The 20,605-nt window shown below is 47.8% G+C and overlaps 1 protein-coding gene and 1 long non-coding RNA gene across 3 annotated transcripts; both read right to left on the bottom strand.

Annotated features, from left to right (window-relative positions):
• Positions 1-298: 298 nt before the first annotated feature.
• LOC122164852 lies at positions 299-6,566 on the bottom strand. Of its 2 annotated transcripts, XR_006170327.1 has the most exons (8): positions 6,453-6,566; positions 6,070-6,293; positions 4,712-4,907; positions 2,746-3,295; positions 2,557-2,646; positions 1,066-1,229; positions 757-949; positions 299-540 (listed from the first exon to the last, which is right to left on the bottom strand). It is a non-coding gene; the product is annotated as an uncharacterized LOC122164852 (long non-coding RNA). The 2 variants fall into 2 exon arrangements; XR_006170326.1 differs by lacking the exon at positions 6,453-6,566 and having other exon boundaries at positions 6,070-6,431.
• Positions 6,567-15,858: 9,292 nt separating this feature from the next.
• Positions 15,859-19,117, bottom strand: NAA20 (N-alpha-acetyltransferase 20, NatB catalytic subunit). Its single transcript, XM_042827262.1, has 6 exons — positions 19,017-19,117; positions 18,898-18,922; positions 18,726-18,816; positions 18,223-18,358; positions 17,107-17,252; positions 15,859-16,189 (listed from the first exon to the last, which is right to left on the bottom strand). The coding sequence occupies exons 1-6, from the start codon at positions 19,067-19,069 to the stop codon at positions 16,104-16,106; spliced, it is 537 nt and encodes a 178-aa protein (XP_042683196.1). The 5' UTR covers positions 19,070-19,117; the 3' UTR covers positions 15,859-16,103.
• Between the last annotated feature and the right edge of the window lie 1,488 nt (positions 19,118-20,605).

The raw sequence follows: 20,605 nt of genomic DNA, 5'->3' as shown, positions 1-20,605 counted from the left end.
CCCCCCCCATAAGACTGGTGCTCTACATCCCTCACAGCTTCACTGCTCTTCTCTGGACACATTTCAGGGTTCCAATGTCTTTCATGTAGTGAGGGACCCAGAACTGAGCACAGCACTCAAGGTGAGGGCTCACCAGAGCTGAGCACAGGGGATGATCACATCCCTGCTCCTGCTGGCTCCAGCCCTTTGCACTGCACTTCCCATCTCAACCCGTTCCTTCTGCAGTAGCGCTTGCATCCTCACTTAGGGCTGGAGCTCAAGAGCTCAATGCAACAGGAATAACACAGTGTGCAACTGGAAGATGCGTCTCAAAGCCGACAAGAGTCACCTCTCTGACCTTGGGCACAACTCACCAACCGAGAGCCAGGCCTTGCCAACTTGGCTCATCTGAGCACATCAGAGGGGGCTGCACATCAGACCACAAGCATCCATTGCAATTGCAGCTCCACGTAGAGAAGAATGCCAATTAACAGGTGTGAATGAATTCACTCACAAGCTGCACAATGAGTCTGTTCTTCATTAAAAAACCCACATGGATTCCTGAGCCAAAAAGAGAACAGCAAGAGCTAATAGTGATGGAAGAGGTTCCTGGTCCTAAACCTCATCCTCTTACCCCAATTTTTCTTGCCTCGTACCCTACCCCAACTCCTGGACAATGCCCACAGCCTTAAACTCAGACCTCAGATCCATGAACTGAACATGAACAAACCTACCCCGGAGGACAGGATGGCAGACACACAGCGGAAGACAACCAACCTGCAGAAGCAGCTCCGCTGGGGTTGGTCCAGATGTTTGTGTGCTGCTTTCCATGGCCCAGGCCAAGCTTGCTGAGCTGCTCCTCCTTTGTGCAGGGGGAGAGTGGTGCAGATGCTACGTGCTGGCTGTGCACAGCGTGCCTTTCACTTGATTTTCCTCTCTCCATCTTCCATTAGCAATAAGCATTTCAAATCTTTCCTCGTGAAAAAAATCACTTATGTAAAAAAGAATTGGCAATCTTGCTTTTGAAGTTTCCTTATTTATACAACTTGATGTTTTAAAGCCGAAGCTCACCTAGCAGTGACCTACCTTAGACAAGCCCAACCTGCAGGGAAAAGTCATTCCTCTGGGTGCAAAGTCTGCAGACACATTTCCAGGGTCAGCAGCCAGCCCAGTTCTCAGCACAGCTTCACCAACCACAGAAATCCAGTTGATGCCCGCCGTGCTTTTCTCTCTTCTGAAACACTGCATCGCTGCAAGAAGCAAGGATTAAAATCACAGAACCACAGAATTGGGGTTTCAGGGGACCCCCAGTGATCATTGAGTCCAACCCCCCTGCAAAATGGACTCCCTACAGCAGGCTGCGCAGGTGGGCGTCTAGGAGGGTCTGGAATATCTCTAGACAAGGAGAAGCCACAGCCTCCCTGGGCAGCCTGTTCCAGTGCTCCATCATCCTTGCTGTGAAGAGGTTCCTTTGATTTTGGTGCAGAACTTCCTGTGCTCCAGTTTGTGGCCATTTCCCCTTCTCCTGTCCCCACAGATCGCTGACAAGAGGTTGGCCATGTCCTTTGAACTCCCACACTTAACAAATACATAAGCATTAATCAGATCTGCTCTCAGTCTTCTTTCCTCAAGGCGGAACAGACCCAGGGCCCCCAGCCTTTCCACACTGGGGAGATGCTCCAGGCCCTTTATCACCTTCCTGGCCTTCTGTTGGACTTTCTCCAGGAGATCCCTGTCATTTCTGTACCAGGGAGGGAGCCCAGAACTGCATGCAGTACTGCAGGTGAGGCCTGACCAGGGCAGAGCAGAGTGGGAAAATCACCTCCCTTGCTCTGCTGGCCGCGCTCCTTTTAAAGCACCCAGGATCCCATTGGTCTTCTTGGCCAGCAGGGCACACTGCTGGCTCATGGCCCATCTGTCATCCACCAGCACCCCCAGGTCCTTCTCTGCAGAGCTCCTATCCAGCCGGTCACGTCCCAGCCTGTACTGATACTTGCGGCCATTCCTTCCCAGGTGCAAGGCTCAACACTTGCTTTTGTGGCATCTCATCTGGTTTGATACTGCCCAGCTCCCCAGCCTGAATGGCAGCACAGGCTTTTGGTGTGCCAACCAAGAGTGAGCACGTTTGTTCTGCCCTGTGCTGTGCTCTCTCTCTCCACCCTGCATATTTGCCTTATTTTGTGCCTGGCTTGATTCAGAACACCCCAAATCTTTATCTTTTCACTCTGCTCAGCAACTTTCTTAGTGGAAGGCAAACAGCTCTTCCACAAGAGGGCTGTAAGTTCAGTAAAGCCAGTACTACAGACAGAAAATACTCAAAGCTTCTACAGCACAAACACAATCCCCCCTTCACAACCAGACCCAGCACCAACGCCCAGGAGCACCACCGCTCACAGCTCTCCAGCCGCACTCTGCGCTGCCAATCACCACCACTGAGCTCAGCCAGTAAACCTGTTCTCAGCCCACCTCATCATCCACTCATCTATCCCACACTTTCTCAGCTTCATTACCAGGATGTCACAGGAGACTGTAAAAAAACATTGCTGAAGTCAAGGTAGACAACATCCACTGCAGTACCTGAAATGGTCCATTCCATCCCACTCGGGCTGAAGCTTTGACTCCTTCCAGATGCATATTAGGACCAGCCTCCTACACGGGATGAGTGCACTGGAAATTCCAGAGGTGGAGTTTGAGCCAACAGCCCACATTCCTTAAGGAATAACAGAGCAGCAGACAACCCGAGCACACAGTTCTGAAGAAACTTACCCTTGGTTTCAAGAGCGGGCATCTCACCCCTCCTTCCCAAGTACGGCCACCCAAACAGCACTTCGTGTGGTGATACTCCTAAGCCTTTTCTGTGAGTGGTTCGTATTCTGACAAGGGCTACAGGCAAACACTTTGTCCATGGTAATTTGGTCTCTGAAACCAATTTTGACAAGTGCTTCTTCAGCATCTGATTGATTCATTCTACTTTCCCTGAAGAAGGGGGATGCCACAGAGTATGGAACTCCCACTTTATTTCTAAAGTTCTCATCAGCTCCTGTAGGACTTGTGAAGTAAAGAGGCTTCCCTTATCTGAGTCCATATTCTGCACAATCCCACATCTAGAGATTTTGTCGGGATGTAGAGTCCTCAGTGCAAAAGAGACACGGACCTGTTGGATCACATCAGAGGATGGCCACAGAAAAAAAAAAACAGAACCAAGGGACCAAACAGCTCTCCTCCAAGGACAGGTTGAGAGCGCTGGGGCTGTTCAGCACGGAGAAGCGAAGGCTCCAAGGCGACCAGGTAACAGCCTTTCGATACCTAAAGGGAGCTAAAGGAAAGAAGGGAAAACTTAGGTTAGATGTAAGGAAAAAGTCTTTTTACAGCAAGGGACAAAGGGAAATGGTTTAAAGTTGAGGGAGGGGAGATTGAGGTTGGATGTCCGGGCGAAGTTCTTTACTGTGAGAGCGGTGAGGTGCTGGAACAGCTGCCCAGAGAGGCTGTGATGCCCCGTCCACCCCTGGAGGTGTTCAAGGCCAGGTTGGATGGGGCCCTGGGCAGCCTGGGCTGCTGTGAAATGGGGAGGTTGGTGGCCCTGCGTTGGTGGGGGGCTGGAGACTTGTCGGCCTCGAGGTCCCTTCCAACCCAGGACATTCTGTGATTCTGGGCAGTGGAACAGGCTGCACAGAGAGGCAGTGGATGCCCTGTCCCTTCCAAGGTGAGGCGGGATCAGGCCCTGGGCAGCCCGATCGAGCTGTGGATGTCCCTGTTCCTTGTGGGGAGTCGCACTAGATCATCACAAACGGTCCCTTCCGACTCCAAGGAGTCTATGGCATGATACCTGAAGCAGTGAGGCACGACGACACAAAGGACATCGATGGCCTGGTGAGCAATCAGGGCAGGCGGGGAAGCCTGCGTGCTCAACAGCACCAGGGAAACTCACCAAGCAGTCCAACCAGAAAGATCCGGCCCAAAACCCACCCGCATACAAGCAACGCATGAACAAGGGGTTCCTGCCGTTCCAGCGTCCGCCCCACAGATTGCACAGCGCTGCAACCACTAACCAGAGGAGCCCCAGAAACCCTTCGACCCCATTGAGCCGCAAAACAGAAGGAGACCCAACGAGACGCGGAACGGAATTGAAATGTGTGCCCTCAAACAACACTCAGCACGGGTGGAATGAATGCGTGGCACAGGAGATGCAGAGGGGACACAGGCAGAGGACACAGGGAGGACGTGAGGACGCAGAGGGAACGTGTCATAAAATGGGCTGCGGCAACGTGGGAGCAGACGGAGTGAGTTTGGAGGCCCAGGTTGGAGATCCCACAATGAGAATCACGAAAGAGGGAACAGAGACTTCACAAGAAGGTGTTGAGCTTAGAAAGAGTTGCAGAGGAACTCTGCAGAACACAGAATCCCTTTACAGAACAGTGCAGCATCTCCAGGCATTTCTGGAGTCGTAACGCTCAGCCACCCAACCAGCGTCACCTTGGGGCTGACTGAAGCATTCCCGAAACAGATGAGAGCAAAAGAAAGAGACGTCCATCAGTCCCTCCGTTACCAGTTCAGAGAAAGGCAGAGAACCCCTTGACTGCCCTCAGAGAACAAGTGGAAGGCATCAGAAGCAGAGGCAGAGCTGACAGAGCTACTGTAAACCAGCTTGCAATCCCCACAGAAAGGCAGAGACCAAAACCCCAACAGCCATCAAGAAAGAATCGCTGACCTCTTCCCACGAACCAGAGCTCACCCAGCAATCCACAGGAGGAATCTCCAGGAAGAAACCCTGCCTGTGGGGCTGCCAGCCCTTCAATGAGGCGAGGGAGGGCTGGAGCCAGGCTCAGCCCCATCTGCCCCACGGCTGCATTGCTTCCACCTGTGCAGGCAGGGCTGCACCCCTCACCAGGTGCTCCATCACTGCTTCAGGCTGTGATCTCAAAGTTTCCCTAAAAGCAGGAAGGAAAAAATGAAGTAAAAAAAAAAAGTAATGACCGGCGGCCAATTGGGTCTGCCTGTCTGGCAAGGGGAGGTTTATCCATGGACGAGCTAGGACGGTCCACGTACTTTGCTTCCAGTCTGTCCTCCATGGCAATTGGTGACGTTTGTAATAAATAGGGGAGCACAGATTTCAGTGCTGATACAGCGAGGTGCTGAGAAAGCTGCACATGCAGCACAAGGGCTGAGATGAGCGGCGTCAATGGAGCGAGTGCTGGCTGCCCAGCTGCCGGGCTCAGCTTACGGCTCCCCAAGGAGAAACGCATGTCCTCTCCTCACACAGCAATTAAAGGCCGCTGTGACATTATTGGAGGGTTTGGTGTCCTCAGGGGGTGAACCTGGCACCTGCTTGTATGGCAGCGTGTGGCCTTTTGGCTCCAACAGCAATCCAAACCCCTCAGAAACAGGGAGGGACCCAGAGAGCCCCTCAGTGACTTGGGAGCCACAAGGGCCCCACAGGTGGCACCGCAGGGACCCACAAATGACACCACGGGTACCCACAAATGCCCCACAGGTGGCACTGCAGGGACCCACAAATGACCCACAGCAGCCTGTGACCCACAAGTGACCCACAGGGACCCACAAGTGCCCCGCAAGGGACAAACAACTGAACCACAAGTGCCCCATAAGTCCCCCATAATTGACCCATCAGCATCCCATAAGTGCCCGAGTGTTCTGTCACCAACAAGTGCCCCACAGCAGCCTGGGACCGTTAACTGGCAAAGGGACCAGGAATTGACCCAGAAGTACCCCCACAAGTGGGGCAGCAGGGACCCACAAATGACTGACAGCAGCCTGGGCCCCAAAAGTGACACATCAGCGCCCCACAAGCGACGCATAAGCGACCCACAGGTCCCACATCTGCTCCCACGGCTGCCTTGCTTCCACCTGTGCTCACAGGGCTGCACCCTTCACAAGCTGCTCCAGCACTGCTTCACATGCACTCCCCATACAACTCGCCCACCACCCCATTTTGGAGGCACCGACCCCCACCCCGCTGTCACAGCCGTGCGCCGAAGGCACCATCACCCCACTGCGCACGGCCATCAACTCCTCCCAGCACTCCACGCGCCCCACGGGCAGCCCCCAATGCGCAGAACTGCCTCCGCCTACCGCCGAATCCCGGCATCGATCCGGCAGAAAAGTTCTTGCCGTGGTCTCTGCTGCCACCGCGTGGCCAACGCGCGGAACTGCCGCTGCCTGCCGCCGAGTCCCGCCAGCGGCAAAACACATGCGCCCAGAAATGCGGAAGTGCCGATCTAACCGCTCTGCGCAGCTCATCCGCCACTCTCTATGGTGATTAGTCCTCCGGCTAACAGCGAATATACGCCCGTCACCTTCAAAACAGCAGCTGTCCCGAAAAACCACTACGGCTACGGGCAAGCAGCCGATTCCGGACCGCCGGCTCAGCGATATATTCTCCCCCGCTAATCCGGGGTGCCCCTCGTCTATTTCCGCCGTTTGATGCCCGAGCCCACCCGGGAATGGAAACGGACCGGTTCGGCTCACAGCTGCCCCTCAGCGCCTCGTGGCATCCAACTCGCTCGCCTCCCGGTGAACCAGCAAACGTCCCCTTCCAACCCTAGCCCTGCACCGTCCCCCAGCCGTTTAAAAGCCATCGTGTATGCACGGGCCCTGGGATGGCACAGCGCCACAGGCATGCACGTGCCTCGGAACGGCCCTGCACCACCCCCCTGGCCGGGCGGCACCACGCATGTGCCGGCCCCAGGCGGCTCCGCACCATCACGGCAAGGCATTGCAGGCGCTCCGCCCTCAGTACAGCAACATGCATGCACCAGCCTCCACACGAACTGCACATGCGGCATTCTCGGCAAAGCACCACGCCTGCATTAGTCACTGTATGGAATCCGCACACGCTAGTTTCGTGCCAGCTGTACGCATGTGCCTTTCTGGACACCGCACTGCACATGCCTGGAAATGTCAATACGCATGCGCCACCTTTTCATAGCATACTGCTCACACGCCAGCTTCAACATAGCACTGCACACCTGTTAGTGTTCGATTTCGCATGGCCCAAGCACCAGTTTTCTCCACAGTGCGCATGTGCCAATTTCATCACTACAGTGCGTGTGTGCCTCGCTTGATACGGTGCTTCCCATGCGCTAGGCTCATCACCATTGTGTGCATGTGCAGTGTTCATCACAGCACTGCGCACAGGCGAGCCATGGTTCCGCAGTGAGCATGCCCCTATTTCGTCATTGCAGTACGCATGCGGCTGTTTGGACAACACAGTGTGCATGCATCTCCCTCTTCATCGCGAGGTGTATGCGCCTCAAAACATTTATGCGTATGTGCCAGAATTTCACATCGCACTGCACATGCGCTATTCTTGGCACGGAGTGCACATGCAATTTTTTCGACAGTGCACGGCCCGTGCGCCACCCGCAGCCCTGCACTGCGCATGCGGCTTGCGTGGCGCAGCATTGCACATGTGCTTTTCTCAGCACTGTACTGCGCATACATCAGCCTTGGTTCCGCTTGGCGCATGCGTCAGTTTCCTCACCTCAGGGCGCATGCGCAATTCTCATCACCGCTATGCGCTTGCGGCAAGTTCGCAACGGATTCTTTTTGTTGCTAAGTTCACATATGGTTTTGCATGCTCATTGTTGGGCATACAACACACACGCCAGCGTATGGTTTGCAGAGAGCCTAAATAGTCTGTTCTCAGAGAGGCTCGGGCGTAATACCGGCTGGAAAAATAGACGAGGAGCATTGATCATTGGAAGAGAAAAGGATCTTGTAGCTGGCCCAAGAATTGACTGCTCACTCGCATCTCAGGGCTCCGTCGGAACAGATGCTATTTAAAAGCTGTCTTGTGCATACGCACTACTGCCTGGAGGACTAAGCATAACAAAACTCGGCAGATTGGCTGCGCAAAGCAACGAGAACGTATTTACACCACTTCTGCATGCCTGCGTGCATGCGTCCTGCCGCCTGCGGCAACAAACGCTGCCGCAGTCCCACCGATTGGCCACGAGGGGGCAGTAGAGACCGCAGAAACAACTTCGACGCAGTATTCCCAATCTGCCACTAGGCGGCATCAGAGACCGTGGAAACAGCTTAGACGCAGTTCCTCTGATTGGCCACGCGATGGCACTAGAGACCATGGAAATAATTTTACCGACGGGTTTGACGCGTATCTGCTCCTCAGGCCGAGGAAAAACACGGGAGAGAAAGGAGGGGGTCGGGGGGGAGGCTGGAAAGGGAGACGACGAAGAAAACAAGGTATCAATCGGACATATGTGTGCATCAAAGCCAAGGATGGCATAATCAAATTTGGTTTTGGCACTGAATTTGTGAGAAACACTCTAAGTCAAAAATTTCATGTTAGGCAAGGATCTTAGTGATAGCAGCAAAGTTCATTCATTACTGCAATAGTGGGCGCACGCCCCCGTTGGCAAGGGAGAAATTGCATGCCGGTCAGTGAAGTTCATTCTCTTCTGTACTCTAAGCACAGGTAACGCTCTCCTGGCGTTTGCTCACTAGTTGAGCGACTTATGATCACAATCTCCCCGACGCTGTTGCTACGATACGTTTCCATATAAGGTACATTACCAACCTGTTGTTTTTTGCTATGTTTTGTACTTTTCCGTGGAGAGAGGAAGGCAATAATTCCAAGAATGAGCACGTTCGTTCTGTCCGGTGCTGGGCTCTCTCTCCCCCCTGCCTATTTGCCTTATCTTGCACCTCACTCAATTCTACCCCAGTCAAATGTCCCAAATCTTTAACTTTTTACTTTGCCCAGTAACCTACTTAGTGGAAGAAAAACAGCTATTTCACAAGAGAGTTATAAGTTCAGTAAAGGCCGATACTATACACAGAAAATATTGGAAGCTTCTACTGCAAAAACACAATCAACCTCTCACAAGAGCAACGCAAAACAGCCAAGCAACTCTTAGAAAAAACGTAGCAATAACACTTCCGTACCTGGCCACAGCACTCCGAGATCCCATCCAGGTCACTCGAGGCTTATAAATATCCACTGGATTGGTCTTGACATCAAGCAATTTGTCGTCAGTACTTCCATTTGCAACTAAGGCCACGATCTGCCTCTGGGCGTTCTGACCATGGACACCACGGCTGAACTGTTCTAATAACAGTGGGATTCCCAGGTGCGGTTTCAAGGATTTGGTCTACTTTCGACCCATGGAAAGAATTAATATGAAATGTGAGGTATTCATAAGTCATCGTGAGGCAAGCTTCTCAGCATCGCCTTTGGAAAACAGAGAATGGATTTGTCATAAAAATCTTGGTTCAGCAGTAACATACAAGACTATCTAATAATAATACAAGAACACTTTGCAAGGAGGCAAAGAACTTTATAACCTCTGTCTGGGAAATCCAGCACTGCTTGCCCACAGACACCTCTTTGGTACCTGCTCTAGATCCAGCTGTGCATTCCATTCAAGAGTACAACTCAAATCTACTAAGGAAACAAAAGGAATCTGACATAGGCAGAAGAAAAAGAATGGCATGTTTCTTTCAGAATTTAAAATAAACAAGAAAGCAATCAACAACAGAAGTCATTCCTAGAACACCGCTATGGGAAACACATTGGCAGAACAGAAAGCATCTATATCTACCCAAACTACTGCTCCAAGAGGAAAAAAAAAAGAAAAAGAAAAAAAAGAAAAAAAAAAATTCTTGTAGATGTTACCTGTTTGAACAGATATACCATCCTCATACTTATAAGCAATAAAAAGTAAAAGCAAAACGCATGGAGTAATCTCCTCTAACAATATGTGTATTTGTTCTGGGCAGCAAGTGACACAGCTCTGTATCACAAAGAACTGAAGTCATAAGCAGCAAGCTCCTAAGCTCCAGCCAAACCAAACGAACATGCCTATGGACAGACAGCATCCTTAAGTAGGAGAACTACTCTTCTGCAATCATTCTTCTAAGGATACACAGTAGGTAAGTATGAACTTAATGGCAGGAAGACCTTTAAGAGACTGCAGAATTAACTTCTCCTAGGGCACTGACATGGACCCACAGCACAGTCCCTGCAGATCCATTCTTTCTTTCTTTCCATGACAAAGGAAAAACACAACATTAGAAGATGAAAGAGGGAGAACGGCGGGGGGGGGGGCAGGCAGGGAATTTAAGAAAAATTTATTATCTAACTACCATTGGCCTCAATTCATGCTGTTGGTCTCCCAACAGTACATTTCCCACCTACACCATAATTTTACTTTTCACCAGCAGCTCAATTCTGATGTCCGTGAAATTGAGGCCATTTTAAGCTGCTTATTAGATGGGATCAAGGTTACAACTTCCCAACTTCCTCACAGTTTCATTAGCTCAGGCTTCTCCTGAAAATCTTGGTCACACTGACTGAGTAAGTGGGCAGATTCCCAAACCACCCCCATAGATGCATTCTGAGCATTAACTAAAAATAAGTGAGGAAGCTCCAAGAGGACGGGGAGCATAAAATAAATATGCACATAATCAACACATGGACAGCCTGTCAAGCAGCAGCCAGTCCTTGATAAAGGTAACAGCAACACGTCTGAACAGCTTCTGACAAAATCTGCTATTTCTTATGCAGAATAAATCATGACAGATGTTGACACTGAAGAACAAAGTGTCAGCCTGGGGTAGTCCACATTACTGAATTTACATCAGTATCTGTGGTTTTATTTCTCAGCAGCAAAAGTACTACGAGGAATCAAGTTTTCCTTCTGTCTGAGCAACTACCTACCTACTTGGCATCACTTTACCAACTTCATCTCAATTGATCTTCGTAACTGTCATGATGTCACACATCACGCTGGCAGTATCGCTTACAAATAGACACTCAAGGCACATTAGTTTTCTTCTTGCGGCAATACTCATTGAGGGCTTTTGCAGCCTTCTTATCTACTGTCTGAACAGATACAAACATCATTTATCTAGGATTGAAGAACTGCCACAACAACAAGAAAAGCCACTTAAACTCATTTTGAGAAGAGTAAAAAGTCATCAGATACTGCATAACAGCCTCTTACATGGTCTCTGAAATACTGCGGGTGATCTCTGTACTGCCTTCTGTCTTGATACCTCCTGGTCACTGCATCTATACAAAAGAATGCCAAAACAGGTTCAGATAAAAGACTTTTCCACAGATATTGCTACCCAAAATGTTTATTAAAAAAAAAAAAAAAATCAATATGGGGTCTTTGCTACTTTCACTACTTGATCCTTGTGCACTCGTAGGTAATCCAAATGTATTTGATACCAAATATCCTTTGTTCATAGCCACGTCACCGGGACCGAAAACAGAAAAGCAGCACTCACTTTACTTTTCAAATCAAAGAGAAGTAACTACAATTCTAAGCTTCTTTCTGCTACTCCACTTCCAACTTCCCTTCAGCTATATAAAAGGTAACGGAGACATGCTCATCTTACAGGAGATATGCTCTAAGAGATACGCAGTCAAGTATTATCTATTTGTTCCACAGTTGTCACTGTGGAAGACTTGAAATTGTCCCCATGAAGAGTGAGGGCCTTCAGAAACACAGCTGGAGAACAAATGTGCAACTAAACAACCAAATGCACAGAAACTCTTACATGTGAGGGTCATGTGACAGATTCTGCTGCTAGAGAGAAGAGGGGTGTAAAATTGTTAACCTTCAGAGTGGATTCTCTACTTCTGATTCTCAGAACAGAGAATCAGACAGGGAATTGGACTGCACTTAATGAAGAGCGCTACTTTCACAAGCTGAAGGTAGTGGTTGTGGGGATTTTTTGTCTGTTTTGTTTGTTATAGGAAGAGCATGTGCTACGTTGGCAGGAACAAACACAGATACAGAGGTCAAACGAAGTGCTCATGGAGTACAAAGCATAAATTTCACTCGCAAACATTGGAGATGGAGAAAGATTTTTTTTCACTGCTCTCCTGTAAATGCGACCAACTTTATCCCAAATAATCACACCGTATGTTTCACATACTCAATTTTTCAAATCCCTGGACAAATGAGAAGAGCAAGAGACTCTTACTCAGGCAATGCTGAAAGTCACATTGCCTCTTCTCAGTTTGCAAGGAATTGCAGTGATAATACAATGTAATGACAAATTACTAACATAAAGACATACGACATACTTCACACTGTCTTATTTCCAAAACACTGAATCAGACGATGAAATGATGGGTAAAGATTCCTCAAACTTGTTTTTCCTCTCTGCAGTTCTGCTTGAGGAGAATTTATTGCTCATATATCACAAAGAGAAGTAAATTATATACAGAGACTCTTTGGGAGAAGGAAATGCCTTTAGATAATCTGTAAAATGAGAAGATAATTGTGTGTGGCAACTCCTTGTGTTGAACATAACCAGACACTAAGTGTGCCTATAGAGAGCAACTGACAGGTTTCAAACAGAATCAAGGGATTTCGTACGTGGATACAAGTGATGGCTGGAACTTGTTTCTTCAAAAAACTCACTGTGGAGTTGAATTCCTGACAAACAGGACAGCCTCGACAGCAAGTCTGAAGCTTCACAATCAGGTTCTCAATGGCCAGCCACAATTGCTCTCAGTTGTATACTGTCACAACTCCAGATGTAGTGCTCTGGATTAGTGTTATGGTAGAAAGAAGAGCCAGAAAGAGATACCAGAGACACAAGAAATGGGGTGTTACACAGCGCCTTCTGTATCATGCTCAAGAGAAGCTTACAAGTTGCCTTTCGCTAAACAGCAACACCACAGGCCTGTACCCCTTTACCAACAGAATAAATTTTCTGCAATAACACAGAAATTTTGACACGCAAAGGTGAGCAGTGCATGGTGAAGTTACAAAGTTTGTTAACCTTACTATAGTCTTAAAGTCGTGTGAAGGACTGAAATGGCGGCAACTTCAACTTTAGAGAAAACGAGTTCATACTCTACCTGTATCTCCTCTCGTGACAGCTGTGTGCCATTTTGCACAAATTCAGCCAGTTCATCCCATCCTCCCTCTCTGGTGTGACGGTTGTTATAATAATGATAGCCTCTTCTCACCCAGCATTTCACCCATTCACTGCCATTGCCTTCCAAAAGCAGAAGCAGCAGTGTGTTGAAAGCAGGCATGTCTCTCTTTCCCACTGTCTTGGTTTTATGATTTTCTGTTATCGGTATTCCTCATCACAACATCATGTAGTGCACTGGGAGTTAAAGAATTAATGCTTCAGTTCTCGGTACCTGTCCAAGAAGAGAACAGCATCTCCCAGAGGACTGTTTGTTGTTCTGTTACCATTTCTGCTCAGAGGAAAGGATAAGAACTGTTTGCAGATCACAAGACCTTTTTCATTCATCTGGCTTGTCTTTGTTGCAGGTGCCATATTGCTTCAGCTTACTTATACTAAGGCCTTTGGTTTTTGGATAATCATTTTATTTGTTTTATTAGCTCCAATTCTAATCATATGGTATTATATTGTATTACAATGTTTTGTCTTGCATTTTGATATCCTATTTAGTAAATTAGCTTGTTTCTCCTCAGGTCATTGCCGATGTTTTTAGGTGCATCTCCCTATCCTTTCCCCTCTTCTCTTTCCCAGAGTGTGGATCTGTCTATAGGTCACCCTGCTGGTCACAGAACTGGGGTTGAACCAGCCCTTGAAATGTTGACACCCATATACAAATATACAGCAAGGAAATACACACACAGAGATTCCTTCCTCCAAGCAAGAGAAGGAATACTTGAGACTCCGATGAACTAATGTGAGAACTACCTAAGCACAACACATTCTAGAAGTAGAGAGTATTTTATGATTAACTTTTTATTTTCTCCTGCCTTTTTAAATTATTATTATTTTTTAAATAAAAACTTGAGTTTACAAGACAGCCTCAATTTCCTGTAACACAAGATTCTAACAAGAAAACATCCACAGCGCAAAAGAATTCACCCCAGAGATTTTTTTCTCCTATGGTTTCCATTCTACATGCAATAATCTTGAATTTATTGCACTAACAGTTAGCTATTTGAGGTCCACCTGTTGCCATTTTTCTTCTCTTGACTTCTGCCAATTCTTGCTGGTACACCTCTACGCATTCTACAGTGACTCTGTACAGCCCAACATCTGGTGAGTGCAAGGGACCCAGGGTATGGCTGGTATCTCCGTGATCTACTGCTTTGTTAATGGCCAGAATTGCTAAGGGAACTTCGACAACACAAGGAGACGTTACCTGAGCAGTCAAGGGTGCAAGTGACTCACAACAAATGTAAGAGAAGAGCAGCAAGACAATGTACTTTATTGTATCTGCTGTATATAAAATACAAAACCCTGATTAAAAAAGAAGATAATTTTCTGTATATAGATCTTTTTAGTTAGGAATGTCCAGCTGTATAGCTTACAGTGCCTGACAACACACAAATTTTGCATGCTTAGTCCTACCTGAACATCCAGAATTCTATGGATCCCAATGAGATGCATGCCAGAGTCCCGAGGAAATTAGTCAATGGAGTCACCAAGCCACTCCCTGTGATATTTGAAAAATTGTGGCAACCAGGTGACCACCCTGGTGACTGCCAAAAAGGCAAAATCACATCCACTTTTAAGAATGATAAAAAGAACGACCCCAGAAATAACCAACCTGTCAGTCTTACCTCTGTGCCAGGAAAGACCATGAAGCAGACCCTGCTGGAAGCGATGCTACAGCACATAAAAGACAAGGAGGTGATACAGGAGAACCAGTATGGCTTCACCAAAGGCAAATCCTGCTTGACCTACCTATGGTCTTCTCTGATGGTGTCACTGCATCAATGGACAAGGGAAGAGCCACTGATGTCATTTATCTGGACTTGATGACGATGACCTGGCTGCAGGATCTAATCCAATAGTGGTGGTCAACGTCTTCATGTCTGGATGGAGGTCACCGGTGAGAGGTGTCCTCCTGGGGTGCTGGGACCAATACTCTTTAATATCTTCATAAATGATATCGTCAGTGGGATCGAGTGCACATTCAGCAAGTTTGATGATGACAACGAGCTGTGCGGTGCAGTCGACATGCATGAGGAAGGGGACATCACCCAGAGGGACCCAGACAGCCTTGAGCGTGATGATGTTCAACAAACCCACATGCGAGGCCTTGCACCTAGGTCAAAGCAACCTCCACTACTAACACAAGCCAAGATACGAAAGGATTGAACTCGGCCCTGCCAAAAAGGAGCCGGGGATACTTGTGGATGGGAAGCTGGATATGAACCAGCACTGTGCCCTCGTGACCCAGAAAGCCAAGCCATCAAAAGAAGCGCAGCTAACAGGGCGAGAGAGGTGATCCCACCCCTCTGCTCTGCACTGGTGAGGTTTCATCTGGAGTACTTCATCCAGATGTGGAGTCCTCAGTACAGCAGAGACATGGACCTGTTGCAGCGTGTCCAGAGGAGGGCAGCAAAAATGATCCAAGGGATGAAATCTCTCCTATGAGGACAGGCTGAGAGAGCTGGGGGCTGTGCAGCCTGGAGAAGGCTCCAAAGAGACGTTACAGTGGCCTACCAGTACTTGAAGGGGGGCTATAGGGAAGCTGGAGAGGGACTTCTTCTAAGAGCAGGTAGTGACAGGATGAGGGGAAATGGTTTTAAACTGAAAGAGGGTAGATTTGGACTACATATCAGGAAGAAATTCTTTACTGTGAAGGTGCTGAGACACTGGAACAGGCTGCCCAGCAAAGTTGCGGGTTCCCCCCTCCATGGAAGCATTCCAGCCCAGGCTGGATGGGGCTTAGGCAATGTGGGCCAGAGGGAGGTGTCCCTGAATGTAGTAGGGGGTTGGAACTAGATGATCTTAAAGGTCCCTTTCAACCCAAACCACTCTGTGATTTTTGTTTTTCATGAATAAGGACATTTTAGAAGCTTCACTATTACTGACTTCAGACAGTTGGGGTTTGGGAAGAAAGAAAAAAAAAAAAAAAAAAAAAAGCACGCCACATCAGGGGTTACCTCATTTAATAGTCTGCATTTCCAATACTTGAGATGAAAATCATGAGAGTGAATGCAAAAGTACGCAGCTATTTTATCAATAGAGGCAGTGTACATAGGCTTCTCAGTATTGTTTTCAGTGTTTCATATAAAGAGGAGATCTAGCCTAAGATTTCTCATCTGTAAGTCCTAGATGGGCTGGCAGAGAAAGAACCTGACACTCTTCGTATGTTTTCTGAGAATCACAGCTTACAGTTACTCAATGTCTTCTGGTCTCACAGGATGGGGCAGAGGTATAATTGATTTCTTCTCCGTATCCCTGGAAAGAGCTTTTCTCATATCTGTGGTAAAGGAAAACAAAAATTTAATTATAACAAGAGTCATTGCACAAAGCTATACCAAGTGAATTTGCTGTTACAGTAAGATCAGCATCTATGTTAACAACTGGAACATAGCACTGCACAAAATTCAAACGTTAAACTAAAAGAACAAAAACATGACTTAAAGTATCTGCAGAATTGTAGATGTCTGTCTGTGGCCCTTGTATTTCACAATATTCTTCATCGGTCTCTTTCAGCTGAGGATATTCTATGATTCTATCTCAAGTTAAAAAAAATAAACACCATGCCCACAAAAGCTTCTATGGAAGATACTTACTGGAAAAAATGTGTCTAGAAATAGCAAACAGCAGTTGCTTCAGTTTTGTTAACAGGGTATCAACAATATATTTGAAATGGTCATGTCCTTTACCCTTTTAATTGAAAAAAATCTCTGTCACTATTGACCATTAACTTTTCTCACATTTTAATCAGGATATCTGGGGAAATAACATTTCAAGTCCCTGTTATCAAGAGGGAGAGGGAGACAAAAAAGAACAGGGCTATTATTTTCCCTAATACCATTAGGGATAGGCCCAGACACTTTGCAGGAGCATACTCCGAAAAGAAGAATCAGGTAAGTAACTATGTTATTTCATCTTACCTATGGAATAAAGTGTCTTCGCACTTGTTAATTGTCTTGTATTTTATTTTGCCACAGACACTATAAGATGTGCAAACTGCAGGATTAGGTACTTATAAAACTATGTAATCCTCAGCAGGAAAAAAAATCTACCAACAGGAGTAAATAAATTTCCATTCAACAATCGCCAACTAAATTTTTTCATACTAAAAAAACAAAACAAAACAAACATAAACAATTCTTGGGATGGTCAGCATCAGAACCTTTCCATTCCACTTGATGCAGAACAAGCACTTACCATAAGCATCTTCGTCTGGCTCCCCGTTGCTAGCAGAGTAGTACTCTAACACTGTCCGGTATACACTGTAGCCTAGTTGCTTATACATACTTACTGCAACCTGATTTGATACTCTCACAAAGAGATCAACGAAAAATCCACCCTTTCTTTGAAAACAAACAAACAAACAAAGTTGGTAAGGAAGAGCAGGTGAACATATTGCCAATTAAAAACCCATAACCTATATTCAGACCAAAACCAAGTCTGATGTGGTGGTGCACGAATCAGACATCCTTCACAACAACAACAGACACACTCCTTTAACAAGGAACAAATCTGGTATCATCAGAAATAATTGTGATAGTGAAATGACTAATCTTCCACACCCAGCAGTGATATCAGAATTATTAACAGAAAGAACAGGACAAACTAAATACCCACATAAGCTTTATTTCCATAAAACATTTACTTTTTTTTAAATCTATACTTCAGATGCATTTGAATTGCATTACTTTGTGGATTGGCTAACTTAAAACGCACAAGGGAAAAAAAATAATCAGTCTCTGCACTCAGCTGCCTAAGAGGAAATAGCTCTTCTCCTGAAGAGGCAAGTTTTACAAAGCTTTGTACTACTTCTGATTTTGCCAAGCACAATGGGATTGCCCCTATCAGCAAATACCCTGCAAGTTCATTTGAGGATTTGAAGTTTTCTGCAGTAACCCAGCATGAGACAGAAAGTAAGCTAAGGTAATATCTGCAGCACAATACTTGTGCAATCCTGCGCCTGAGGGGACCGCAAGAAGTCCATGATCAGTGAAAGAGCACGCTGGGGGTTCTGTAGGAAATAGTTTATGTTTTATGAAGCTCTCTTCCTAGTAAGAAAAGGACCTTTTCTACAGCATCTTTGCTACTTCCTATTCATGCTGGGAAGTTAGCTTTCATAGAAATCATAGTATTTTAAACCACCAAGCAACATCCATAATTCCTGTTTCTCTCACTAAAGCAAATCTGTCACTCGGAACACTAGTTAATGGAAGATTCTGGGTCTCTTTCACGTAATCAGGTACCTAAAGTAAGGACAGAAATCTACAGGCACAATACTCAAAAAGCCAAATTTGAAAAAAATATGATATTCACTTCTCTGAAATTTCTTCCAGTAGTTCCATCAGTTTGGCAGCCAAACCCAGCCGCCGAAATTCCGGTGCAACAGAGAGCGCAGTAACATGCCCATGCCACTCTTCTCTAGCCACAGAGCCTTCTGCTTTACCCATTACTGCAAACACACAGAGCATCAGCATAGCGGCACCTCTGGAACAGCACGCTGCAGCTACACATCTTCACGGAAGAGCAAGGCAGTGATAAACAGACAGCTACAGTGACTGCGGCTGAACCAGGGGTATCTACATTATCACTCTTACGATTCGGCAGCTCTGTACAATTGTGGGTCACACAGCGGCGTACCTCGAGGGCCACATTTCTGTCTGGACACGGAGCTCCGTCGGAACGACCCCCAGCCTTACGGCTCTCGGCGGCGGCACCTGCACGCCGACAGAACCGGCCCCGACGCCGCCGCCCCGCGCTCCCTCCGGCCCCGCGCTGACCGCACGTTTCCCGTCGCGGCCGCCCTCGCCCCCACTCACTGTAACCCATGAGCTCCCCGCCCGGTGCCTCCGCCACGATGAAGTACTCGGGCCAGTGGGCCAAGTACTGCAGGTAGAAAGGAATGCCGTACTGCGACCCTCAGTTAAGGAGCACAGCGTCAAGGGCGGCACCCCCCTAAGCTTCCCCGGGGCCGGCGGCACGGAAGGATACGGTCTCGGTCAGCGGATCCAGGTTGCTGCGGAGAGAAAGCAATGCTCAGCGCGAGCCCGGCCGCCCCACGCGGGGACGGAGCACCCTGGGGCGTGAGGAGGGCTCGTGCTCGGGCTCACATGTTGTTGAAGCGGAAGAGGTCGTCGCAGGTGAAGGCGCGGAGCGAGGTCATGGCGGCGGCGCTGCTGCCGGCACTCCCCGGAAGTCCTTCCTGCTGACCCGGGGCCCTTCCGGCGCGGGGAGGCGGTGCCGCTGCCCGCCCAGCTGTGCGACCGCGATCTGGGCTCCGTGTTTCCGGCCGAGCTGGAGGAAGAGCGGAAGGCAGCGGGAGCCGGGGAGCCTCTGTCAGGCGGTGCAAAATATAGTAGCAGCAAGGCAAGAAAACGATGCAGCCTCTGCTCAGCTCTGCTCAGGGGCGGGACAAGAAACGACAGACAGGACTCAGAACACAGAATATTCCATGTCAACATACAACTCTTTTTTTTAATTTTAAATTAAAAAAAAAAAAAAAAGTGGTCAACCCACAACCTAGTAGCATAGGTCACCCAGAGAAGTTGCAGTGCATCCCTATGTACCTCGGGATAATCCGTATCTGACTGCACTTGGTTCTGAGCAACCTGCTGCAGTTAACCCTGCTTTAAAAGGGGAATGGAGAGCCTGCAGGACTCAAGGTTCCCAGCATCCTCAACAATTCTGAACTGGAGGGCTTTCAGGCATAGCAAAAGAGCAATGAAGGAGTCCTAAAGAGACCAAATAGCATATGTAGATTCTGGATGGCAAACAGAAGAATCTGAGGTACAAATGGAGAGATACTAAGGGAATCTGAGCAGAACTGAGGACATCAGATGTGATCACTGTCCTAGGATGTGAGGGGGGACAGGGAGGTTATGGGAAGATATGGCAAATCAATAGGCCTTGAGGGAAACAGATGGCAAAGGACTCTGAGGAGCACTGAAATGAAAGGTACCATTAGGCAATTACAGGGAAAGAGGAAAAAGGGGGTAGAGTATCTCCTGATGGGAATGAGCCAATTTAGGTGTCCTGAGGTGTTCTGTGGAGCAAAAAAAAACACCAAAGAGAGCTCTACAGTGGAATATAGGACAACGAAGTAGTCCTGAGCAGCTCTGAGTTCCAATGGAGGGGGGGAGGGGGGGAAGGGACTGTATAACATAATGGAAGCAAATGGGAGTATGGGGATTGAACAAAAGCTGGAGGATCCTGACAGAACCAGGAGGCAAGTGGAAGGAAGACTGTGGGGCGCACCAAAAATACCAATGGAGTGTTCTTGAGCTAATCAGGGGCCCGGAGTACACTAAGGATTTGGTGACGTGGAAAGGAGAGCAGACTGGTAACACGAACTTGAGTGAAATGGAAGACATCTGAAGGGACTGAAGAGCAAAAAGGTTGCTCTGGGATGCACTGGAGAAAATATAAGGGAAGACTGTGGGGAAAAGATGGCAAACGTAAGGCTCCCAAGTAGACTGAACAGCATTTTTTCATATTTACCTACTTCCATGCCTCCCAATGGAAATCAAGAGCACAACTCAGGAACTCCTCCAGCCATCTTCAGCTGACAATTCTTCCAATTGTTCAGACTGGAGAAAAGGCCAAGCCTGCTAGAGAAGTCATTTTCCATAAAACAAAAATGCATTAGACTCCCATTCAATTCCATTTTTGCCCCTGCAACCTACCTTAGATGCACAAGTTA

This window comes from Centrocercus urophasianus, unplaced genomic scaffold (assembly GCF_019232065.1).
Source record: "Centrocercus urophasianus isolate 14NV4802_14NV808 unplaced genomic scaffold, USGS_Curo_1.0 seq_28, whole genome shotgun sequence".
NCBI lineage: Eukaryota > Metazoa > Chordata > Aves > Galliformes > Phasianidae > Centrocercus > Centrocercus urophasianus.
This window is presented reverse-complemented; position numbering and strand designations above follow the sequence as displayed.